The 25,823-nt window shown below is 49.7% G+C and overlaps 1 protein-coding gene across 1 annotated transcript in view; it reads left to right on the top strand.

The window, feature by feature from the left end:
* The window catches only part of LOC311330141 (dedicator of cytokinesis protein 3-like), a gene marked incomplete at both ends in the record, with an annotated part of 49,741 nt that extends 27,033 nt beyond the window's left edge, over positions 1–22,708 (top strand). The window contains 34 exons of the mRNA XM_084462135.1: positions 288–385; positions 730–813; positions 1,001–1,101; positions 1,712–1,793; positions 2,291–2,461; positions 3,580–3,772; positions 5,467–5,594; positions 6,002–6,148; positions 6,336–6,434; positions 6,615–6,709; positions 7,261–7,336; positions 7,625–7,725; positions 8,081–8,288; positions 9,044–9,129; positions 9,328–9,354; positions 10,190–10,285; positions 10,850–10,910; positions 11,477–11,570; positions 11,879–12,027; positions 12,318–12,404; positions 12,940–13,044; positions 13,350–13,491; positions 13,852–14,018; positions 14,895–14,981; positions 16,839–17,018; positions 17,479–17,562; positions 17,714–17,830; positions 18,455–18,579; positions 19,396–19,628; positions 20,770–20,885; positions 21,029–21,113; positions 21,265–21,387; positions 21,587–21,669; positions 22,079–22,708. Coding sequence (XP_084318261.1) covers positions 288–385; positions 730–813; positions 1,001–1,101; positions 1,712–1,793; positions 2,291–2,461; positions 3,580–3,772; positions 5,467–5,594; positions 6,002–6,148; positions 6,336–6,434; positions 6,615–6,709; positions 7,261–7,336; positions 7,625–7,725; positions 8,081–8,288; positions 9,044–9,129; positions 9,328–9,354; positions 10,190–10,285; positions 10,850–10,910; positions 11,477–11,570; positions 11,879–12,027; positions 12,318–12,404; positions 12,940–13,044; positions 13,350–13,491; positions 13,852–14,018; positions 14,895–14,981; positions 16,839–17,018; positions 17,479–17,562; positions 17,714–17,830; positions 18,455–18,579; positions 19,396–19,628; positions 20,770–20,885; positions 21,029–21,113; positions 21,265–21,387; positions 21,587–21,669; positions 22,079–22,708 — 4,460 coding nt within the window. The remainder of the gene's footprint in view (positions 1–287; positions 386–729; positions 814–1,000; positions 1,102–1,711; positions 1,794–2,290; positions 2,462–3,579; positions 3,773–5,466; positions 5,595–6,001; positions 6,149–6,335; positions 6,435–6,614; positions 6,710–7,260; positions 7,337–7,624; positions 7,726–8,080; positions 8,289–9,043; positions 9,130–9,327; positions 9,355–10,189; positions 10,286–10,849; positions 10,911–11,476; positions 11,571–11,878; positions 12,028–12,317; positions 12,405–12,939; positions 13,045–13,349; positions 13,492–13,851; positions 14,019–14,894; positions 14,982–16,838; positions 17,019–17,478; positions 17,563–17,713; positions 17,831–18,454; positions 18,580–19,395; positions 19,629–20,769; positions 20,886–21,028; positions 21,114–21,264; positions 21,388–21,586; positions 21,670–22,078) is intronic.
* Positions 22,709–25,823: the final 3,115 nt, after the last annotated feature.

The following is a 25,823-nucleotide window of genomic DNA, read 5'->3' as shown; positions in this document are numbered from 1 at the left end:
CAACATACAGTACCATGACAACACCATACAATGACACCTACACACTCAGGCCTGTTCAGCATGCTGTCTGTTGTTTAGGGCAGCTATGGCTGCAGGGATCAGGCTCTTCCCAAAGCGAGTCCTTCTGGACCTCACTTCCTAACCCTAACCCTCACCTCAGTGCTCTGTACAGTACCTACAGTACGCAAGGTGGTGATTGAGTGGGTGTGTGATGCCCTGTTCTGCTGAGGCTGTTCTACTCTGCCCGGCCCTTCTCTGACTCTACTTCTGTTCTGTTCTGTTCACAGTGGACCTCCTGGCCCTGCTGAACTGGAAGGCCCACCCGGACAGAATGCTGGACGTCCTCGGTCGACTGCGCCACATCAACGGAGAGGAGATAGTCAAGGTTCACATCCACTGTTCTGTTTATACCCGCTGTTCATAGCTAGTTTAATAGTAGTTTTTGGAAATAACACGTGGTACTACTGTCACTGGCAATTAATGTGGCACTCAGGCAGTGAACATGTAGTTTGTGTGTGTGTGTGTGTGTGGGTGATGTGTGTGATATATGTGTGTGTGATGTGTATGTTAATGTGTTTGAGTGTGTGATGTTTATGTTTATGTGTGCGTGTGTGTATATGTCTGTGTGATGTGTGTGTGCGTGTGTGTGTGTGATATTTGTGTGTGTGTGGCCCAGTAGTCCCCTCCCTCCTGTGTTAGGGTTGAGCTGCTTTTTTCTCTGTCCTACAGTTTCTGAGAGACGTCCTGGACACCCTCTTCTGTCTCCTGGACGACAACACGGACAAATACGGACCGCTGGTCTTCCAGTCGCTGGTGAGAAGAAACGATGCGAGACTGGTGTCCTCATGTTTTATGTAGCGGCTACAGCCCAATCAGGTTATATGTTACAGTACCACGCATGACTGCATTCACATACAGTTACAGCACTGTACTGCACGTGTGCGGTGGCGCGATGACATCTGCGGTTCGGACCGGCTAAGCGGTCTCTCTCTGTCTGCAGGTGTTCATCATCAACCTGCTCAGGGACAGCCGTTTCTACCACTTCAGACCCGTCATGGACTCCTACATCCAGAACCACTTCGCCGGAGCGCTGGCCTACAAGTAAGACCTCCCTCTGGCGTCCAGACACGCCCCCCTGCTGCTTCAGACACGCCCCCTGCTACTTCAAACACGCCCCCATGTTGCTTCAAACACGCCCCCTGCTGCTTCAGACACGCCCCCCTGCTGCTTCAGACACGCCCCCTGCTGCTTCAGACACGCCCCCCTGCTGCTTCAGACACGCCCCTGCTGCTTCAGACACGCCCCCTGCTGCTTCAGACACGCCCCCTGATGCTTCAGGCACGCCTCCCTGCTGCTTCAGACACGCGTAGGGAGGGAGACGCTTTTTTCCTTCAGATCTGTTGATCAATTACGGTCTCTCTTTCTGTCCGTCTGTCTGTCTGTCTGTCTGTCTGTCTGTCTGTCTGTCTGTCTGTCTGTCTGTCTGTCTGTCTGTCTGTCTGTCTGTCTGTCCGTCTGTCTGTCTGTCTGCCCGTCCGTCCGTCCGTCCGTCCGTCCGTCCGTCCGTCTGTCTGTCTGTCTGCCTGTTTGTCTGTCTGTGTCTGTGTCTGTCTGTATCTGTTTGTCCGTCTGTCTGTCTTTCTGTCTCTGTCTGTCCGTCCATCTGTCCGTCCGTCCATCTATCCGCCTTTCCGTCCGTCCGTCTGTCCAGGGAGCTGATCCGCTGTCTGAAGTGGTACATGGACCGCTCGGCCGAGGTGGTGAGGCAGGACCACATTCAGGAGGCCATGAGGGTAAGAGAACATCGACCCGCGACGACGTCACACTAGGAAGCGTGTCTCAGTATCAGCCAGAGGCCAAATCACATACGATCAGACACAGAGAGGTGGGATGAGTGCTGTAACATAAAGCCGGCGCGGGGCCACGGTGGACCGGCCAGGCTCCCAGTCAGATAAAGGTTAGGGACCAGCTGGAGCCAGGAAGCCATTGATCGCTGCACTATGGCGGTATTGACATGTTTACCTTACAGAACGCTGATTCTGTTCCCAGACTCGCATTCTAATCTGAGCATTTCCTCCATGGCGATACGGCACGCTTTCCGTAATGTGATATTCTGTCAGAAGAAGAGAAGAAGGCTTAGGAACATTTCTCTCAGTCTTTTGTCCTTTGTCTTCAAGTATTCACGAAGAGAGATAAATTACAAGATGATATCCTACTTGAGTCCCAGTTGACTTACTGATTTGATAACAGGCCGGACGTCGATAGTCACCCTGACCTCCGACCCCTACAGGCTCTGGAGTATCTCTTTAAGTTCATCGTCCAGTCCCGGATCCTGTACTCGCGCGCCACCTGTGGGCTGGAGGAGGAGCAGTTCCGGGCCAGCGTCCAGGAGCTGTTCCAGTCCATCCGCTTCGTCCTCAGCCTGGACAGCCGCAACTCCGAGACCCTGGTCTTCACGCAGGTCAGACACTCCGCGCGCTTCCTGTCCCCCGACGCACCCTCACTTCCTGTCCGGCTCCCCTTTGTCGGCCGTCTGTAATTGTCATCCACTGTTGACTGCGCATCCTGCGCTGGGCATGTATCTGTTCTTCTGTTCTGATTTACTTTGACATATTTTCGTTACATTTGCACGTGTCTGTTCTTTTGTTTTAACTCACTGATGTGTTTTATGAGTCCTCTTTCATGTGTTATTTTGTGTTTGCTCTGGTCCCTCCCCTTCCTCTTGGACAGCTCAGGGGCGTGACCAGCTGCATGCCAGCTCTATGGTTGTCATGTTCCTGGGCTCCCTCCTGTCTGAGTAAGTCACAGCGCCCCCTTGTGTCAGTCACCTAGCACAGCGGGAGGCTGCGCGCCCTCCCAACCCTGCAAGACTATGGTGACGTAGCCTCACGAAGACACTGATATCAGGTCGTTCATTGGGGTCCTGTTCCAGTTATGGTGGAAGCTTTGTGGAGGGGTAGGCTGACCCTAGACCAGTCTTCTGTGGCCCCCAGGGTTCACCCAGGGCCTGCAACCCGTCAATCAAGTAGCAATAACTGTCAAGTCAATTTAACCCCCACATTGGTTTCCTCCTGTTTACGCCGATGTTGTTCTGCGGTTTGTCCTCTCACTATACATGACCTCTTACATCATATCCTGCGCCCGCAAGATGTCCTGCAGGTGACTGTTCTGCGCGTCCGCACCTTTAAATTCGCTGCTCCGCTCGCCCAGAACACCGTCCAGAAAGACTTGAAATAACCAGAACTGATTTCATTTCATATCTTTCAATCTTAAAGGATTTTGAAATTGTCTCCCTATCTAATTTGTTATCAAAACTGCCTCTTAAATGTTTGATATTTGTGTGTTTGTATGAAACCTAAATGTATCTTTGTATGATGGCCTCTTGGTCTCTCTTGAAAAATAGATTTTAAATCTTTACCTGGTTAAATATATGTTTTTTTTAAAGGAGCTCTAAGGATATACATGAAACGGTGGATGCCTGAAGGATGAGGGTGTTTTTTTAATCTCTCTTTCTGTCCACCTGCACTTCTCTCCATCTCCTCTCCATCCCTGTTGGTCTGTTCGCCCTCCGACCCCTAGGCGGCGCTGTTGAACAGTTTCCCAGACATCTTTGACGAACTGCTGCAGATGTTCACCGTCCAAGAGGTGGCAGAGTACGTGAGGGGCACGCTGGGGAGCATGCCCAGTACGGTGGACATCGGCCAGTCCATGGACGTGGTCAAACTGCAGTCCATCGCCCGCACCGTAGAGAGCCGGCTGTTCTTCTTCCCTGGTCAGAGAGCCGTTCTTCCTGGGGAATAAATCCTACGCTGTTAAGACCTTTTCTTGAATAATATTAGAGACATTATTAGGTCAGACAGAGATGAGGGTCAAAGTTCAGCAGTTCTCAGTTTGCTCCAGTATGCCAGTCATTCCATACACTGAAATACAGTGTTTTAATTCCATACACGATAAATACAATGTTTTAATTCCATACACTATAAATACAATATTTTAATTCCATACACTATAAATACAGTATTTTAATTCCATACACTATAAATACAATAATTTAATTCCATACACTATAAATACAATGTTTTAATTCCATACACTATAAATACAATATTTTAATTCCATACACTATAAATACAATATTTTAATTCCATACACTATAAATACTATGTTTTAATTCCATACACTACTGTATAAATACAATGTTTTAATTCCATACACTATAAATACAAGGTTTTAATTCCTTACACTATAAATACAATGAAAAGAATTTAGCAAAGTGGGAAATTGCAGCACTCCTATAACTTAAAAATGTAAGGGCTGAGGCTCAAGTCATACTTTATAAAAATGCTGCTGATGTGTTTCGGCCAAAGGCAGGCCCGGCGGAAGGCGATTGGCCACCCTAGGCAAAATAACGACAGTGCGCCCCCGACAAGTTGTTGAGCTGGGGGGGGGGAGGGGGGTGCTAGCAGACAATTGCGATTGTCGGGAGATGTGGAGGGGGGGGGGGGGGGGGGGGGCTAGCGGACATTTGTGCGCCCCTAGTGCCTCGGTGCCCTAGGCAATTGCCTTTGCAATTGCAAAAAGGCCTTCATCAGACAAAAATGCATTGAAGTGAAACGTATTCACAGACTCATAGGACAACATGGAATATATTTCACTTCTATGCATTTTGAATCTATATGTCTATGTGTTCTACTTCTATGTATGTACTTCTACTTCCTCCTCCCCACTAAGGTGGGGGTGATCCCAATAAGGACATGCATAATAAAAAGAGGTGGACGTTCACAACCAGTCATGCTCTGGCCCAAATGCGTCAGAAGCACTTTAATAAAGTATGACTCAGCCCTTACATTTTTATTTTATAGGAGTGCTGCTATTTTCCTACTTTGGTAAATTCTTTTCATGACTTTGACTAGCAGCTGAGCACCCTCTCAGAAAACACCTGGGGGACGAGCACCTGCTCCACATCCACTAGAAATACAATGTTTTAATTCCATACACTTATGTATAAATACAATGTTTTAATTACATACACTACTGTATAAATACAATGTTTTAATTCCTTACACTATTAATACAAGGTTTTAATTACATACACTTATGTATAAATACAATGTTTTAATTTCATACAATATAAATATGTTTTAATTCCATACACTATAAATACAATGTTTTAATTCCATACACTATAAATACACTGTTTTAATTCCATACACTATAAATACACTGTTTTAATTCTATACACTACAAATACAATGTTTTCATTTCATACACTATAAATACAGTGTATTTATTCTCTATCTACCTTTTCTGACATATCCCCTTTCCCTCTCCATCTCTCTCCTTTTTTCTCTCTCTCCCCCTCCCTCCCTCCCTCCCTCCCTCCCTCTCTCTCTCTCTCTCTCCCTCCCTCCCTCTCTCTCTGTCTCTCCCTCCCTCTCTCTCTCCCTCTCCCTCTCCCCCCATCAGAGTCTCGTAGCATCCTGCTGCCTGTGGTCCTGCACCACATCCACCTGCATCTGCGCCAGCAGAGGGAGCTGCTGATCTGCTCTGGCATCCTGGGAAGCATCTTCTCCATCATCAAGACCAGCTCCATGGTAACGCCGGTGACCAACACAGACAGACTCTCTGTCCTGATTCACGCCTCAGCGACGGATCTGGATCACACGCCGTTTTACACGACACCTTCAGTATACAGCGCTTCATAATCCTAGTTAATGCACATTATACCAATCCTTCCGTATACTGTATACAATTGTGCTCTACAGGAAAGCGTTGTTGGTAAAAACATACTGCAATGTCTTATTAAGATGAGCACTATTTCACTGTACATCTATTGTCCATGCATTACTGACCATGCAGACTGGTGTTCCGTAAATCATGTAAACGACGTATTGAGCATTACGAGGGTTTATAATTTATTGAGTATTGCTCTCTCTCTCTCTCTCTCTCTCTCTCTCTCTCTTTCTCTTTCTCTCTCTCTCTCTCTCTCTCTCTGTCCCAGGAGTCGTCTGTGCAGGAGGAGGTGGAGATGATGGTGGAGAGCCTGCTGGATGTGCTGCTGCAGACCCTGCTGTCCATCATGAGCAAGTCCCAGTCCCTGGAGACGGCCCGGGGACAGCGCTGTCCCCAGTGCACGGCCGAGATCACCGTGAGCTCCGCGCCACCCTGTCCACCTCCAGGCAGTTGAGACAGTCGCATCATTTCTTACTCCCAGTCTGTTTTTGAAAGACGCTCCCACGTGGACTGATCCCTGTGTGTGTGTGTGTGTGTGTGCGCGTGTGTGTGTGTGTGTGTGTGTGTGTGCGTGCGTGTGCGCGCCTGTCTTCTCTCTAAAGGGGGAGTACGTGTCCTGCCTGCTCTCTCTGCTCAGACAGATGACAGAGATCCACTTTCACCATCTGCTCAACAACTTCCACAGCAAAGAGGAGCTCAAAGTGAGTGGCCGTCACACCGCCGCACCAGAACAGAGTGGGCTTCAATCAGCCTGAATCCCAACAACAAGGAGGCCGCAGCGCCTCGTTCGCTGTCGCCTGCGCATATTTACACACATGCGGGAGCCACGTATGCAACGTTAGCGCCGGTGACGGATGGTGTTTGACTAATTCTACCCCCAGGAGTTCCTGTTGAAGATCTTCTGTGTGTTCAGGAACCTGATGAAGCTCACCATCTTCCCCCGGGACTGGAGCGTGATGAGGCTCCTCACCAGTCAGTAAGTCTGGCGTCGCCCCCGTCACCTCCCCATCTCTCTCTTCCTATCTCTCTCTCTCCCTCTCCCTCCCTCCCCACCTCTCTCTCTCTCTCTCTCTCTCTCTCCCTCCCTCCCCACCTCTCTCTCTCTCTTCCTATCTCTCTCTCTCCCTCCCTATCTCTCTCTCTCTCTCTCTCCCTCCCTCCCTATCTATCTATCTATCTATCTATCTATCTATCTATCTCTCTCTCTCTCTCTCTCTCCCTCGCTCTCTCTCTCTCTCCCTATCTCTCTCTCTCTCTCCCTCTCTCTCTCTCTCTCTCTCTCTCTCTCCCTATCTCTCTCTCCCTCTCTCTCTCTCGCTCCCTCTCCCTCTCCCTCTCTCTCTCTCTCGCACTGCGCCTCCTCCGCGCACTGATTACTCAACGAGGACACAGCGACGTAACGGCCCGTGATGCAAAACTCTCGGCCGACAAACCGTCGCTTAACCCACTCTTAAACGTGCGACGCGCATCCTCTGCTTCATCAGCTATTTTGGGGGGAAAATAACCTTCCGCTGTTTTTTCCCGCAGTATAATCGTCTCAACAACACAGTTCCTGTCTCCGGCGTTGCACAAGAACTTCTCTGAGGCGGATTTTGACTTCAAGGTGTGTGTGCGCGGAGGAGGAGCTCTCTCAACTGACAGCAGGCTGCAAGTGAAGAAAAATATCTCGGAGAAGCCATCCTTTTTTCCCCATATCTTTCTGTATAGCAGACTAAACAGTCTAAACAGAATAAACAGTCACTATTGCAGTACCCTCTTCCTGCTTGACGTCAACTCCCCTGTGTGTGTGTGTGTGTGTGTGTGTGTGTGTGTGTGTGTGTGTGTGTGTGTGTGTGTGTGTGTGTGTGTGTGTGTGTGTGTGTGTGTGCGTGCGTGTGTGTGTGTCTAACAGGTGTGGAACTCGTTCTTCAGCCTGACGGTCCTGTACATTAACCAGCCCAGCCTGCAGCTGGAGCCCCTCAGCCAGACTAAGAGGAAGAAGATCCTGGACAAGTACGTACTCTACTGTACTCTACTGTACTCTACTGTACACCTCCCTCTGTCTCCTCTCTGTCTCAGCTCCACCATGGTCACCACAACATAGTCACGCCAGTCACAGTCCAGCTGAACAACTCTACGTTACTTTACATTACATTACTTTACAGTCATTTAGCAGATGCTTTTATCCAAAGTGACTTACAATAATTGCATTTAACGTAAGTAGTCAGTGTACTACTACTCACCAGAACTCACAAGTGCATCTCCTCTCTAAACAAGTAACTAAGAAAGAGCATAATATAGTGCATGAGTAGCAAACTAGAGATATAACAGGCGCTTAAGAGGGAGGATCCTCTGCCGGCTCCCACAGGCATGGAGACCTGAGGGTGATGATGGCCTACGAGCTCTTCAGCATGTGGCAGAAGCTGGGCGATAACAAGCCCCACTTCATCCCGGGAATGATGGGCCCCTTCCTCGGTGTGACCCTGGTGCCCCAGAGCGAGGTCCGCAACATCATGATCCCCATCTTCCACGACATGATGGACTGGGAGCAGAGGAAGAACGGCAACTTCAAACAGGTCACTGAGCGATTTGTATCTTTTTTTTTCATAAACAGTGTCTTTTTCATGCTTTGTATGATGCTGTTTTATTGTTTACTTTTATCTTGTGATTTTAGGATGCCTTTTTATAACGTCTTGGCCAGGGACTACAGATGAAAATTAGCCTCCTGGCTAAATATGGCGTATTTTGCATTTGTTGTTGATTGATGTGCACTGTCCCTTTTCAAACAAACTGAAATTCAAATTGAGCGCTGGTCCCTGGGGGCGCTACTGTGTCGCCCCCTACAGGCCCTGCTCTGCTACACAGGCTAGTGGTGCGTTCAAATTCAGCGAACATAGCTATTTTAAATGCTACTATTTTCTACTTTTTTCAGTTAGCTTTGTGTTCGCCGTGTACGTTTGCAAATATAAGCGAACAGTCTGAGAAGGTAGTTTGTGGTGAAATGGATGCTGGACTGAGGGAAATGTGAATTATATGATAGAATGAATGAATTAAATACCAGAGGCCCTTTTACTTTTAACTAACGTTAAATTAGGTTGTTCTAGCGGGACTACATCCAAAATATATCATCCAGAAAATGTGTTGATCACAGAAGGGCCCTCCGTTTTAGTTTAACCGTTCAAAGAAAACATGTGCGCCACAAACGTTCGCCTCTATTCGCTGAATTTGAACGCAGCTGAGGATTTAGGGAGTGTAATATTTATTTACCAAACATACGATGCATGAGAATGTCGATACGTGACGTTGTGTGTTTGTCTGTGTGAACGGGAAGGTGGAGGCTGAACTGATGGATAAGCTAGAGAGCATGGTGTCTGAGGGGAAAGGCGACGAAAACCACCGGGAGCTCTTCAGCCTGCTGTAAGCAGCCCTCACAGCCTCCACACACACACACACACACACACACACACACACACACACACACACACACACACACACACACACACACACACACACACACACACACACACACACACACACACACACACACACACACAGCTCAGTGTTGTTTTACGAGTGACCAAGCTCACCTTCTCATGTTTCTCATTCATGTTCCAGGACCCAGCTGTTTGGCCCGTACCCCAGGTGAGTGAGTTCCCAGACCCCCCTTCCCCCACTCAGCTTAGGACCACAGTCTCACTGGATCTGCTCTGACGTTTTACAGCTGGAATACATGGAGATTTGACCGCGTTCCAGTTACAAGTCGAAAAACCCACTTAAGCCTGATCTATGTTAGCAATACCAGTTCTGGCCAGGTTAGCCATGATTAGCAATAGCAATTGACTATGCGATATTTTGCACATACAAACACTGTAGCAATTATGTCCACAGACAGAGGTTGGACAGTACTGTGTGTATGACTTATTTAATGAGACACATATGAGACAAGTGCTAATAAACAGTATTACCACAGCTTTCACTTATTGTTGATGCGTGGAGCAGCCATCTTGGTTTTGACGTCAGCTGTTGTGGTTGGGTCAGGTCAGGGTACACTATGTGAGGTTCCCCAAGTTTCCAAGGGGGCGTCCCAATTACATGTCCACCGGGGAATTTGGAAGGCCCGAGTTCCCAAGACAGCTGGAATGCACCATTAGCCACTGGAACGCACCATTAAGCACAAGTTGAAAATAATTCAACGGCTGGTTTGAGCACGTTGTTATGGCAACAAAAAGGCGAGTTCATCTCTGCCTTTTCTCAAGCTCCCTCCTACTACACTGTCACCACCTAAGACTGGACCCTTACCGGACCCCTGAAACCTGTCATGACCGTTTACTCTCATTGGTATACTGTGCGATATACATATATATACACACACACACACACACACACACACACACACACACACACACACACACAGAGGTACAGTATATATAGATATACGTATACAGTATATAAGATTATCCCTGTTCTGTGTCTGTAGCCTCTTGGAGAAGATAGAACAGGAAACATGGAGAGAGACGGGCATCTCCTTCGTCACGTCTGTCACCAGACTCATGGAGCGACTGCTGGATTACAGGTACCATCCTCATAATCTAGATTACAGGTACCATCCTCATAATCTAGATTACAGGTACCATCCTCATAATCTAGATTACAGATACCGTCCTTGTTATACTAGATTACAGGTAGTCCTCATAATCTAGATTATAGGTACTGTCCTCGGCATGCTAGATTACAGGTACTGTCCTCATAATCTAGATTACAGGTACCGTCCTTGTCATACAAGATTACAGGTAGTCCTCATAATCTAGATTATAGGTACTGTCCTCGTCATACTAGATTACAGGTACCATCCTCATAATCTAGATTACAGGTACCGTCCTCATAATCTAGATTACAGGTACCGTCCTCATAATTTAGATTGCAGGTACCGCACTTGTAATACTAGATTACAGGTAGTCCTCATAATCTAGATTATAGTTACTGTCCTTGTCATACTAGATTACAGGTACCGTCCTCATAATCTAGATTACAGGTAGCGTTCACCGTGAATATCCTGACTACAGTATGTCTAGACATCTGATTTATGTCTACTGTATATTGTCTTATAATGCAATATTAAAACCATTCTCGGATTCAGGGACTGCATGAAAGGGGATGAGATGGAGAACAAGAAAATGGGGGGCTCTGTCAACCTCATGGTGAGCCGATCTACATTTGACCTCCACTTTAACCCCCACATATGTCTGCAGAGATGTGTTGAGAAGCACACTGATGGTGTTAAGACAGCACACTGACGGTGTTGTGACAGTTAGCACACTGACAGTGTTGTGACAGTTAGCACACTGACGGTGTTGTGACAGTTAGCACACTGACGGTGTTGTGACAGTTAGCACACTGACGGTGTTGAGACAGCTAGCACTGACGGTGTTGAGACAGTTAGCACACTGACAATGTTGAGACAGTTAGCAGACTGACGGTGTTGAGACAGTTAGCACACTGACAATGTTGAGACAGTTAGCAGACTGACGGTGTTGAGACAGTTAGCACACTGACAATGTTGAGACAGTTAGCAGACTGACGGTGTTGAGACAGTAGTACACTGACGGTGTTGAGACAGTAGCACACTGACGGTGTTGAGACAGTAGCACACTGACGGTTTTGAGGCAGTTAGCACACTGTCGGTGTTGAGACAGTAGCACACTGATGTTTAGTACAGTATTGTCAATCATTTTGTTTTCTGCCGACCCTCCTCTCTTCTCCCCAGAACTTCTACAAGTCAGAGATCAACAAGGAGGACATGTACATCCGCTACATCCACAAGCTGTGTGACCTGCACCTGCAGGCCGAGGACTTCACTGGTAGCTAACACACACACGCACGCACGCACGCACGCACACACACACACACACACACACACACACACACACACACACACACACACACACAAGCAGTGTGACCTGAGGACTTCGCTGGTAGCTAACACACACATACTGTACACACTTCACTGGTAGCTAATACACACATACGCACGTGCACAGGCGCCCACACACACGCGCACACACACGCGCACACGCACACACACACACGCGCACACACACACACACACACACACACACACACACATCGTACCCGACCCGACCCTTTGTCTCGCCCTCCCCTCCACCAGAGGCCGCGTTCACCTTGCTGCTGTATTGGGAGCTGCTCCACTGGGAGGAGCGTCCGCTCAGGGAGTTCCTGCACTACCCCTCCCAGAGCGAGTGGCAACGCAAGGAGAACCTCAGCCGCAAGGTCCTCCACTACTTCAACAAGGGCAAGGTGAGTCCAGCCGCAGTGGGCCGGTCTGCTGAGCCTGCTCATCTCACAGCAGCTTGTCTGTTGATTTGTAGTCCATATGTTCACATGTATAGTACAGTACGTCAAACTTATTGCTAAACCATACTTCATTTTTGGAGCAGATCGCTATTGGAATGTTCCGTCTGTACTGTGGTATCTTTAATAACGGTGCTTCCCCCCCTGGGACTTGTGTTCCGCAGAAAGGATACTGTAAATGCGTTGATTGAGATGTTCCATATGCTCACATGCCTGTCTTCTCCATCTCTGTCCAGTGTTGGGAATATGGGATTTCGCTCTGTCGGGAACTGGCTTTCCAGTATGAAACGTTATATGACTACCAGAGCCTGAGCTGGATACGGGTGGGTTTGAGAACACGGCAGCTCTGCCTGCTCTCCATTCATCTGTCTTTCTGTCCTTTAACCTCCACCTTTTCTCTCTCTCCCTCTCCTGCCCTCTCTCGCCCTCTCTCTCCTTTTCTCTCTCTCCCTCTCTCCCTCTCGCTCCCTCTCTCTCTCCCTCCACCCACCTCTCTCTCTACCTCCTCTCTCTCTCCCTCTCTCTCTCCCTCCCTCTCCCTTTCTCTCTCCCTCGCCTCTCTCTCTACCTCCCTCCCTCTCCCTTTCTCTCTCTCACTACCTCTCTCTTTCTCTCTCTTCCTTTCTCCCTCTTTCTTTCTCTCTACCTCCCTCTCTCCTCTCTCTCTCTTCCTCTCTCTACCTCCCTCTCTCTCCCTTTCTCTTGCACTCTAACAGGATCTCTGCTGAACACATTAGCAAATATATTCAAGCTTCCAGAGCCCCTCATCATAGATTCCACTTTAATGATGTGTCTTTGTGACTGAGATGAAAGAGATGTCAGAAGGTTGACATTGTTGATGTTGTTTGACTGTTGCAGAAGATGGAGGCAGCGTATTATGATAACATAATGGAGCAGCAGCGTATCGAACCAGAGTTCTTCAGGATGGGCTTCTACGGCAGGAAGTTCCCCTTCTTCCTCCGTGTAAGATCAATACACACGTGCAAAAACACAAATGCACGCACATGTACACAACACACACACACACACACATTCACAATTACTCTCAGAGATTCAAAATGTTATTTTCGGTGTTCTTGTCTAACAACTTTAGAATAACCCATCCTCTCTCTATCTTTCTCTCTCTCTGTCCCTCCCTCCCTTGATCTCTCTCTCTCTCTCTCTCTCTTTCTCTCTCTCTGTCCCTCCCTCCCTTGATCTCTCTCTCTCTCTCTCTCTCTCTCTCTCTCTCTCTCTCTGTCTCTCTGTCTCTCTCTCTCTCTCTCCAGAATAAGGAGTTTGTCTGCCGGGGTTATGACTATGAACGTCTGGAGGACTTCCAGCAGAGGATGCTGGGAGAATTCCCACAGGCCATCGCCATGCAGCACCCCAACCAACCAGACGACACCATCCTGCAGAGCGACGCTCAGTGTATCCTGACTCAGGGTCATTCATCTGTCTAGTGACCCACGATCGGGTCTGCATGGCAACGAGAGGATAGGAAACGTGAAAAATTAAAGATGAGTGAGAGATGCATTTCGGAGTGTATTTGTGTGTGTGTGTGTATATATATGTGTGTGTGTGTGTGTGTGTGAGTGCAGCCTGTCCATTGTGTGTGTGTGTGTGTGTGTGCGCGTGTGAGTGCACCCTGTCCCACTGTGTGTGTGTGTGCGCGCATGCGTCTGTGTGTGTGAGTGCAGCCTGTCCCACTGTGTGTGTGTGTGTGCGCGTGTGTGCGCGTGTGTGTGTGCGCGCACGCTTGTGTGTCCGTTCCTTGACGCGTCGCCTCAGACCTGCAGATCTACGCGGTGGCGCCCGTGTCGGACATCGGCGACGTGCCTCAGCTGGAGCGCGTCCCCGAGAGGATCAAGAGCTTCTACCGCATCAACAACGTCAGCCGCTTCCACTACGACCGGCCCTTCCACAAGGGCCCCAAGGACCGCGACAACGAGTTCAGGGTACGCCGCCGCCGGCTATGAGGGCTGTGGCTTAGGAGGTAGAGCGGGTCGTCCAGTGACCACAGGGTCGGCGGTTCGAATCCCGGCTCCTCCTGTCCACATGTCAAAGTGTCTTTGGGCACAGACACAGAACCCCAAATTGCTCCCAATGAGCAGACCAGCCCCTTGCATGGCAGCTGCCACCATTGGTGTGGGAATATATTGTATTTGTGTATTTATTTGTGTGTTGATTCACCATTTGGTGAATAAAAGACCCTCGAGGTCCCGAATTATTATTGTTACCTCCACTCCAGTGACAGCGCAGGGCGAGAGGTAATATTTTCGGTGGCGTGTGTGCGTGTGTGTGAGTGCGTGTATTTGTCTGTTGGCAGTATTACTTAAAAAATGACTGGACCGATTTTCACAAAACTCGGTAGAAGGGTGTAGCATGGTCCATCTTAGAACCCATTACATTTTGGAGCAGATCCGAATCACGGGCCGGGTCCACGAATGAAAACAAAACTTAGAGCAAAGCCAGTTCGTGGGGGTGCTAGAGACTCGGTGGAGGGGGGTGTAGCATGGGCCAATTTAAAACCCATTAAATTCTGGCATCCACAAAATCCATTCAGGGACGGAGGTCTGTGCTCTCTGAGCACCATTTCTAGTTATTATTATTATTATGTGTGTGTGAATGGAGGAATAACAGGCCGCTGTAAAGCACTTTGGATAAGAGTGCTAGAGTATGTAAGTGCAGTCCATTTACCGTCTATAGGACCCCATCACCGCTGTTGAATCACCACACCTGTGAGCCAGGCGGTCAATGCTGCCTGAAACCCATTTTGAAGGGCTAAAATATATATATTGTGTGTGTGTGTGTGTGTGTGTGTGTGTGTGCAGAGCTTGTGGATTGAGCGGACCACCCTGATCCTGACGCGGCCCCTCCCTGGGATATCACGCTGGTCTGAGGTGGAGAGGAGAGAGCTGGTGAGGAGCACACACACACATTCTCACGCATACACTCACGCTCACACACATACACACTCGCTCACACACGCACACACATTCTCACGCATACACTCTCACGCTCACACACATACACACTCGCTCACACACACACACTCGCTCACACACGCACACACATTCTCACGTATACTGTACACTCTCACGCTCACACACATGCATACTCGCTCACACACACACACACTCGCTCACACACACAAACACTTTCTCACGCATACACTCTCACGCTCACACACATACACACTCGCTCACACACACACACACACTTGCTCACACACACAAACACATTCTCACGCATACACTCTCACACTCATACACATACACACTCGCTCACACACACACACACACACACTCGCTCACACACACAAACACACATTCTCACGCATACACTCTCACGCTCACACACATACACACTCGCTCACACACACACACACTCGCTCACACACACAAACACACATTCTCACGCATATACTCTCACGCTCACACACATACACACACGCACACACATTCTCACGCATACACTCTCACGCTCACACACATACACACTCGCTCACACACACACACACACACTTGCTCACACACACAAACACATTCTCACGCATACACTCTCACACTCATACACATACACACTCGCTCACACACACACACACACACACTCGCTCACACACACAAACACACATTCTCACGCATACACTCTCACGCTCACACATACACACTCGCTCACACACACACACACACTCGCTCACACACACAAACACACATTCTCACGCATATACTCTCACGCTCACACACATACACACTCGCTCACACACGCACACACATTCTCACGCATACACTCTCACGCTCACACATTCTCACGCATACACTCTCACACTCACACACACACATTCGCTCACACACACACACAAACACACATTCGCTCACACACACAAACACACATGCTCGCTCACAAACACACACTCACAAGAGATGCCAATATTGTGGATATATCCGCGACATTGGCGGATATCCACATCCGCGGGTGGGTGGGCCAATAAAAATCAACATTGTGATTAATTTCGGGTGGATTGCGGGTGGATTTGTCAGTTATATTCGTATTTAATGACTACTATAATTATATTTACAGTATTATATTATAACAACTGCAAGAAAGCGCGAGACCTGCCAGCAGCTCACTCAAATACCCTCGACCACTTCGTCAACCGAGATCCTGCGAAAGCGAGCCTATAATCTTTAAATTGTTTAAGTCAAGAAAATGTGCCTATATGAAAAGCGAATGAGCACGAACGGCTGGGCATAATTTAAATGTAAATACAATAACTTCATGTTTGGCGGGTTGGGTGCGGGTGCGGGTCTCTAAATTTTAGAAGATAAATACGTCGGGTGGGTGGTGGGTGGATGATTGATGAGATGATTCGGGTGCTCAAACTCCATCCGCGCATCTCTAACGCTCACACACTTCTGGCAGCTCACACTGGGATCTCTGCCCCCCAGGGACACGTCTGTCAGACTGGTGTGAGCGTGTGTGTGTGTGTGTGTGTGTGTGTGTGTGTGTGTGTGTGTGTGTGTGTGTGTGTGTATGCGTGCGTGCGTCTGTCAGACAGTGCAGAAGTGTGTGCAGCACATCCGTCTGATCTGGGAGCCTGATTCAGTCGTCAATTTCAGACGACCTCCTGAGATTCCCGTCTTATTCCATCTCAGGTTCAGATATGCAAAACTATACTTGTGAGGACCGGGGACTAGACCCCACAGGTTTAGGGTTCATTTTCGGGTTAGGGTTTGGTAAAAAGCTTTGTGTGGTGTGCATGCGTGCATCGGCAGGTGGAGGTGAGCCCTCTGGAGAACGCCATCTACGTGGTGGAGAACAAGACCCAGGAGCTGCGTACCCTGATCAGCCAGTACCAGCACCGGCAGCACCACGGCAACATCAACCCCCTCAGCATGCTGCTCAACGGGGTCATCGACGCCGCCGTGAATGGGGGCATCGCCCGCTACCAGGAGGTACTCAGACACACCGCCACACTCCCGCCTGCTCGCGCTCAGTCTCACCCTGCAAGCTCGGTCTGGACCCCCCCCCCCCCCCATCCAGGACGTTACGTTTTGACCGGGGCCAATCAGGGACTGTGTTCTGACTGCTGTCCCGCCCCCCCCCCCCCCCCCCACCACCACCACCACCCCCAGTAGAACGTAAGCGACGAGCCGTAATGACTGGTTTCGGTGAAAGTTTTGTCACGCCGATCGGCCGAAGCGAGCGCTCCCACCCGCCAACAATCGTTCGAGATAAGGCCAGACTGATCTTCGGAGTGACACAGGGGGGTCGGGGTGACCTCACGAGGCTCCCTGGATAGAGGGATGGAAAGGGGGGGCATGCGCGACAGGGGTATTTTTTCTATAGAGCCGTGTGGTCTAGTCGGTGGTCTCTGTCCAGAGATCCTTTCATCCTCTCTCTGTTCCCCCCCAGGCGTTCTTCGACAAAGACTATGTCAACAGCCATCCGGAGGACTCTGAGAGGATCACCCAGCTAAAGGACCTGATGCAGGAGCAGGTGGGTGGGGCCCGGCGCCAAGTACCCTGTGACCCGCCCATTATAGAACGGGACACGACACGCCAATCCCCGTGTGTCCCGCTTAAAGCAAGAGATGCGAGGCTCATCGTGTTTTCTTCCATTTTTGGTATGCTTGTTTTTACGGTCGCAGGTTCACATCCTAGGAGTGGGGCTAGCGGTCCACGAGAAGCTGGTGCATCCGGAAATGCGTCCCCTGCACAAAAAGCTCGTAGATCAGTTCCACATGATGAGAACCGGCTTGCATCATGTGAGGGGTCCTTCTGCGTGCAGCTCTGTTGTTGTACAGTACATATACATGTTTGAATGGATGTTTGTGTGTGTGTGTGCGTTTGTGTGTGTGTGTGTGTATCCATCTGTTTGTGTTTTAAGTCTGCGTGATGTGTGCATCTATGTGTTTATGTGTGCGTGTTGGCAGTGTGAATAATGTTTGTGTGTGTGTGTGTCAATGTGTGTGTGTGTTTTTGTGTAGAATATGTGTGTGTGTATCTACCTGTTTGTCTTTTTGTGTTCATGTTGGCATTATGAATATTCAGAGCAGTCTGTGTTTGGGGCCCTGCAGGGTGAATATTCTGAGCAGTCTGTGTTTGGGGCCCTGCAGGGTGAATATTCAGAGCAGTCTGTGTTTGGGGCCCTGCAGGGTGAATATTCAGAGCAGTCTGTGTTTGGGGCCCTGCAGGGTGAATATTCTGAGCAGTCTGTGTTTGGGGCCCTGCAGGGTGAATATTCAGAGCAGTCTGTGTTTGGGGCCCTGCAGGGTGAATATTCAGAGCAGTCTGTGTTTGGGGCCCTGCAGGGTGAATATTCTGAGCAGTCTGTGTTTGGGGCCCTGCAGGGTGAATATTCAGAGCAGTCTGTGTTTGGGGCCCTGCAGGGTGTGCCGGGAGCGGACCGGTTCGGCCCCACGGGTGGCTGTCCAGGGGTCAGCTCTTCCAGGGGCATCCTGACCTCCCACAGTCACATGAGCCCAGAGAGCGTCCGCCTGGTGCACAGGCACAGGTCAGTATGCTCCACGACACACACACACACACACACACACACTCACACACACACACACACACAGAGAGACAGACAGGCACAGATCTGTCCATCAGTCACGCTCCACAACACACACACACACACACACAGACTGGCACATGCGCACTCCCACAAAGCCAGGCACACCCACGGTGTACTACTTTACACACCAGTAAAGGCTAGAAGGCTAGAACTGTAGGATATAACTGGGGGGAAAGGGGGTCATGATCCAGGGGGCCCGGGCTTGGATGGGGCCCAGAAAACCAGCCGCCACTCATCAATATACGGTACATACAGTAGAACCTCCGAGATCCCAACCCAGCGGGAAGGAGGGATCTCTGAAATGTTCCTAACTCTGAAAGTGAAGTCAAAATACAGCAAATTTACAAAATAGAATATTTATTTCACACTTATGTTTTTATGAGTTTTGCATTTAATACTCAGAATAAATCAATATAAACCCTCTATAACAATCGGAAAGGCATTGAAATTGGAATAAAATGACCAACTATACTTGCGTTTTTTGCTAGCCATTTTGTCACGTTAGGGTAAAATGTTAGATTTGACGGCTACTTCCGGTTTTGACACTCTCTCTCCCTCTCCCTTTCTTCTCCCTCTCTCTCTCCCCCTCTCTCTTTCTCTCCTTCCCTCTCTCCTTCTCCCTCTCTTCTTTCTCTCCCTCCCTCTCTCCCTCCTCTCTCTCCCCCCTCCCTCTCTCTCTCTCTCTCTCTCTCTCTCCCCTTTTCTTTCTCCCTCCCTCCCTCCTCCCCCCCCCCCCCCCTCATCTCCGTGTCTCAGTCCTCTGAACCTGCAGGGCTCCATCCGTCACTCCTCCTCCTCCTTGTCCTCGCACACCTCCAGCGAGGCGACGGCGGCAGCGGGGAACCTGGTCATCCTGACGGACGGCCTGATGGGCGAGCATGCCGCCGAGGACGCCGCCCACATGCAGCCCAGCCCCTCCTCCTCCAGCCTCAGCTCCATCCGCTCCACCTCCTCCCAGGTGGTCACCTCCGCCCCCTCCAGCGCTCGAGGTGAGTCACGCGGCGGCGACCGGAGAGGCTGTTATGGAGGACGTGTTCCCAGGGACAGTTCCCAGGTGCCGGCTCACTGCCCCAGCCAACTCCCAACACCCAGCATTCTAAAGTTGGCAGTTGTTGTTAGAATGTTGGAAGTTTCAAATTCAGCTGCGAAGCCCATTCAACGACACCAACAAACATGGCACAGCAATCCAACGTTGCTGTAGGTTGGCGTCGGTTGGCGTTGGTCGGGGCAGTGTGCAGACACCGTTACAGTTCTGTACCTGGCTGAGTAGAAAGATGTTGTTTCAAGGCCGGGGAACTCAGACTGAATTGCCATTTCGTGTCACTTCGCTATTCAGTCGGAACAAGCTCCCATTGCAGACGTTTTCCGAGATGGGTGTTGCCGACGAGGGAGCCCTCAGCGATTAGTTCATCCCCGAACCAATCACAGCATTTGACATCGTACCCAAGAAATCACTCTGGATGAGAGCTGGAAAATCGCATTTTGAAAATGAAAGTGGGTGTTTGATTCAGGGGCTGGAGCCAGGCTAGGGACGGTACAGGACGGACACGGTCTCAATTTGAGAGGCCGAGCCCAGAAGCTGCTCTGGTGACGGTGTCAGAGCACCAGCCTGTATCACATCACCGGTAATGACCCTCTCACAGTAATCAGACCAGGCAGACAGCCACGCAGCTCTGAAAAACAAGCTCATTCACGCCGGCGGACTCCAGGGAGCAATCGAGGCCTGTTTATAGCAGTGACACAGCCAGTGAGTGGAAGGGTGTTTTAGCGCTGATGGAGTCTGACGTCTGAAACACTAGGGGCGAGTTCAATCTGAAAACGGCGCGCGCCGTTTTGCTGCAGTTTCCGCGTCGAGCGACCCGTTTCCTCGAAACTACATGAAACGTGCGCAACGGGCTTTGAGGGGGGTTCTTTCTCGTTTGGTGAGTGCGCCAGAGGTGTCACCCGATCAGCAGACTGATATATAATCCTCGCCGTGTCTGCTCAGCTACCATACTGTAGGTGCGACGCTCGCGAAACGCAGAGGGCGTTCGGCGCGCCGCCGTTTCCGTTACGATAAACGCTTTGCTACGTTTTTTCGGGGCTGAACTCACCCCCACGCCCCCATCCCCCTTCCCGCCGTCCTCCCAGGCTCGCCGTCGCTGCCGGACAAGTCCAAACACAACCGGGAGGTGATGATGCTGCTGCCTCCGCACCGGGAGAGGGCCAACAACGCCATGTACTACACCATCGCCGAGAACGGACAGGTGAGGCTACGGTGGTGCCAGGTGGCGTTCTGTCCCTATCGCAGCGCGGGACAGGTAGACCCCTGACGATTATACGCCTCGAACTGCGATCGGCCTTCTTCAGAGGCGTCATCCGCGATGTAATGTTGTGTTTCTGTCGTCAGACCAACCACCTGCAGCGTGCCTTACTTCAACAAGTGAGCCCCTGTAAGCCGTGCGCCGAGCCCCACATGGGTCTACCAGAGAAAGGTGAGGACCCGGCCCCATCACCAGACCAGGCCCCCTGACTCTAGTCTGTAACGTTAGAACGAGCCTGGTCACCATCAGATCACATTGCTATCCACGTCCACTTCCTGTGCTAACGTGGGTTCATGCTGGTGCCCCCCCCCCTCCCCCCCAGGGTTCCCCGGTGGCCCCAGCAGCTGGAGTCTGGAGGGGGAGGGCAGGGAACCGATGCCCTACGTCCTGGGCCCTACAGGGGGCGTCATCATGCCCCCCGTCCCACCTCGGTCCTTCCCACCTGGTAGGAGGAGTTTGAACCGGACTAGCAACGTCCAACCGGAAACACGATCTTGATTCACAAAGTCACTGAAATATACAGCACATATTCACCCTTCTTTCACTCTACAGAGTTTTTACTCTGCGAGTCGGGTGCCCGGAAGGTCCAGCAGGTCTGCAAGACTGATGTGTGGTGTCTCTCTGTCCATCTTCTCTTTCTCCAGGACACTTCCTGATGCACTTTGATGCGTTTCACCACCAGAACTGCGACCCGCCCCCAGCCCTGCCTGTCCGCTCTCTGAGAAAGGTATTGATTGATTGATTGATTGATTTATTGATTGGTTGATTTATTGATTGGTTGATTGATTGGTTGATTGATTAATTGATTGATTGCTAGTACTTTATTGATCCTCAATGGGGAAATGCATCTGTTGCAGCTAAAACAAGACACACAACAGAAAAACACTAAAACACAACAAGATGATACCCATGTAAACTAACAATAAAAACCGTAAAACAATAAAAACGGTACCCACACATTAAAAACAGTAAAGTATCACACTTAATCACTTTATCATTCTCACGTTCTGAACAAAGATTTTGTACTTTTGAACCGGAAAGTCTGATATCTGATATCAGTTTGATATCCTTACCTTTCCCATTTTGTGAAACAGTAAACCCTCGTGTTTCGTCTCACCCCCCCCCCCCCCCCACAGTCTCCCCTCCACCCAATCCCCGGCTCCCCCACCAGTCCACAGTCGGCCCTCGGGGGCAGCAACTCTACCCTGTCGGGCAGCGCCAGCAGCGGCGTCTCCTCCCTGAGTGAGAGCAACTTCGGCGGGCAGTACCCCGACCCCGCGCCCGTCCGGAGCGACGCCACGGAGCCCGTCCCCAGCCACCTGTGGACCCCCGACGAGTACCTGGCCTCGCCCTACCTGCACATCCACTACAGCGGGCCCGAGGCTGAGCCCTCCCTGGACGCCGTCCGGCCCTTCCACTACCGCAGCCCCTCGTCCTCGCACGCCCCCCACGTGCCGCACCCCCACCTCCACCACCCCGCTCACCCCCACCCCCAGCCGGCGGGGTTGGACCCCCACCACGGCCATCCCATGCCGGGCGGCCACGCCCACGCCCCCCACCACCTCCCCTACCGCCGGCCGCCGCCGCCCGCCGTGCCCCCCAAGCCCTACCTGCGGGAGGGCTGCATCCCCGAGGAGGAGCTGGCGCCCCAGCCCGTCCCCCTGCCCCGGAGGATCTTCCACCCCCCCCACGGCCACCGGGAGGAGCAGGCGGCCAAGCACGCCTGGGAGCAGTGCATCAGCGAGGAGCGAGAGGACACGCCCTGAGAGGACCGGACCCCTCGGCCGACCCTCCGCCTCGCTCGCTCTCTCCCCACGCCCCGCAGCGGCCTCCTCCCTCCTCGTCTCCTCCCTCCTCATCCTCCTCCCTCCTCGTCTCTTCCCCTTCGTCGCCGCCGGTGTGGAAGAGCTGGACCGGTGACGGAGGCGGTGGCTGAGACTGGGGGGCGGAGCTACACTACTCTCACCTCTACCCCACGTTCTCATGTCGGCACAGATGGAGGAGGAGGAGGAGGAGGAGGAGGAGGAGGAGGAGGAGGAGGAGGAGGAGGAGGAGGAAGCCACTCGCTAAATTTGAGGCCCGCTCAGTCTCCTCACTGTGACACCTCACAGCTACTAATAAAGGGAATATGACCTGAACAATAAGACAGATTATAATGACTTTTGTTTTCAGTTGATATTGATTGTACACTATTGTACAATTAAGTCTGTGAGCATGTTTCGTTTTTACTTTGCTTTGAGAATAATATTAATGCAACTGGTTTTGTAAAATATCATGAACGGAGTCGACATAGACCACTGATACAGTAGCCCTAGACTCCCGTGCTCTTTTCCACAACAAACAACAAACTACAACTACAGAAGGGTTTGTCCCCAGTTTAAGTGGCTTTTCCGCTTTGAAACGCTTCACTTCAATATGATAATGATGTCTTTGATGTCACATATCATGCCCCCACCCCCCAATGCTTTCCAATGTTCTCCAATGCTGTGTTTTTCAAAACACTGTTAAGTGCTACTTAACAGTGAACCTTGTCAAAATGGCACACTCAGATCCCAAGTGTGGCTCCTTGGATGTCGTAGAAAGCAGGTTAGTTGTTAGGACCTGGGTCGCCTCTCTTGGCCCGCATCTCAAGGGACACGAACTCTAGCTAATGATTATCCATCCATGCACCACGTATGGAAAACCAATGTGAATGTATTCAAATGAGATGTACTGTTTGTATCGCGCAAGTGGCAATTATCTTCTTCGTTTTAAGTGTTTTTTTTATTTTTTATTTGAGTTTGGTCTCTGAGTCTCGTTATTTGTTGTGTGAAGATATCTCCGAGTGTGTGTGTTGTTCCCCAGGATGACAGGGTTGACAGACGACGGGGTTGAAGGACTGTCTGGGAGAGGAAGGACGATGACACAGCTGAGCTCCGATGAGGTCACTCAACCTCAACGCCATCATCTACTGTACAGTCACTCTGGTGGGAAGAAGGCAAGGACTGAGGACTGATGACTCAGCATTACCTCAGCCACCTGCTGGACATACTGACCTCAAAACTAACACCGACTCCATGCCCTCCCTCTCTCTCTCGTTCTCTCTCTCTCTCTCTTTCTCTTTTCCTGGTCTAGCAATGAGGACTGACTGTGGACATCAACTGTTGTCAGTTACATTGCTGGACTCTTATGAAGTTCATTATCTTACTCTATTCCCCTCTACTAAATGGCAAATCCAAACTCCCTCCAACAGTGTTTGAAACGCCCACCTGCCTTAAGTGCACTGAAAAGCAGTATAATCTCTCATTTGGACTCAACTGACAGTCGTGGAGCTCACCACGTTGTAGAAGAAATGAGTTCTGAATGCTCCCTGAACAAATGAAATATCGTGTCGCACTTGTATGGTTTAGTTCTGCCTTGGTTACAAGATTGTTGTTTGGTGTGTGATGCTCTATTTCTGGTTCTGCTTGCAGGTCCTCTGGACTGTGCTCTGAATTATGGGAATAAGAGTTCTGTATATGTGTTCCAAGAGTATTTGAGGCTCAACCTGAACCCAGGGTTCACCTTTGGAGGACTAAAAGAACAACACTCCTGTTTGTTGACTTCCTAGAGCAATGGAAGTTTGGAGTTGTCCGTTTTAAACAATTGTTTTCCCGATGGTTTTGTTTGCAGGTGGATGCTTTGTGTTCTTGTACATTAGGTTGTCGACTGCTCAGACAACATCTATTTTTGTATGTGGAATCATCCATATTGAGGGCATATTTCAGAACTGTACTATGAATGGATGAAGGGGACATTTTGCATGGGCTGTTGGGATTTGTATGGAAGAACTGAATTAAACGGTTAGACTTGAGAGGTTGTTGGTATTGGCAGTAGATGTGGAGTGGAATGATACTCAGATAAAATATAGCTACAATAGAATTTTTCAATGTAAATTCTGTTAATGTACATACAGCAGTATTGTGAAATATTTTTGAGAATTATTGCAGACCCCCCAAAATAATTTTATTGTTGTTTTGTGTATATACATGTACTCCAGAAATAGATGTAATTGATAAATATCTATAATCAATGTTGGAAAAGGACAAATCCATTAGACTGTGGTTGTCTGCATTGTTCTTGACTTCAAGTCTTCACATATAAATACTTTATACACTTTTCAATGTGCTTTCTTGTACATATGGTGTTAGCATGATCAAACAGTGTTTGGTTGTAAAAGTGGTTTTCCTACTCTCATAACTGCTGTGGTATGGACTTCATTAACAATGCCAAACATTAAAGACAATCTTTTATCAACCCTGTCCCACTCATTTCGTGTTGTCGATGTGCTGGAGGAAGTGACACCATCGATGTTGACTCAAGAGGCAATACAAGATGACAGCAGGGGGCACTGCTAGTCGTGAAAATACGTTGATAACCTCTCAGACATCACACATTGTAGGCTATTTGGACAAATGAAGTCTTGGAGGCGTATTGGAATCCAGCAATTGCCTCTTCACATATAGCCTATTTGCATTTATATCAAAGAATAATCACCAAAATAATACTGCGTGCATAATCGATTTGACAGCTGGACAGTGGATACGTTGCACAGCAGCATGCAGTATCCAACAGTTCGTTCATGGCTAGCATTGGTAGGCCTACAGCTATGGGATTCGCTCATGTTTGGGTTGCTGTCAAAGCTGCCACTCTTATGTTGCTATAGCCTTTTATTATCAGAAAGATATGAACATTCCGTTGAAAGTTTTCCATCCACCCAAAACTGGATGAGGAATAAGCACCGCAAAACGATCAATTCTCACGCAAGCAGCAGGAGCCAGGCTGTTCTGTGCATTTCTCCGATAATTAAGGTCGCGACCCAGTCTCTAGAATACATGTTTTGGACGCGTTGCAGACAGTTTG

The sequence above is a fragment of the Borostomias antarcticus genome, assembly GCF_949987555.1.
Source record: "Borostomias antarcticus genome assembly, chromosome: 3".
Classification (NCBI taxonomy): Eukaryota; Metazoa; Chordata; class Actinopteri; order Stomiiformes; family Stomiidae; genus Borostomias; species Borostomias antarcticus.
The sequence above is the reverse complement of the archived record's forward strand: the minus strand, read 5'-3'. Positions and strand labels throughout refer to the sequence as shown.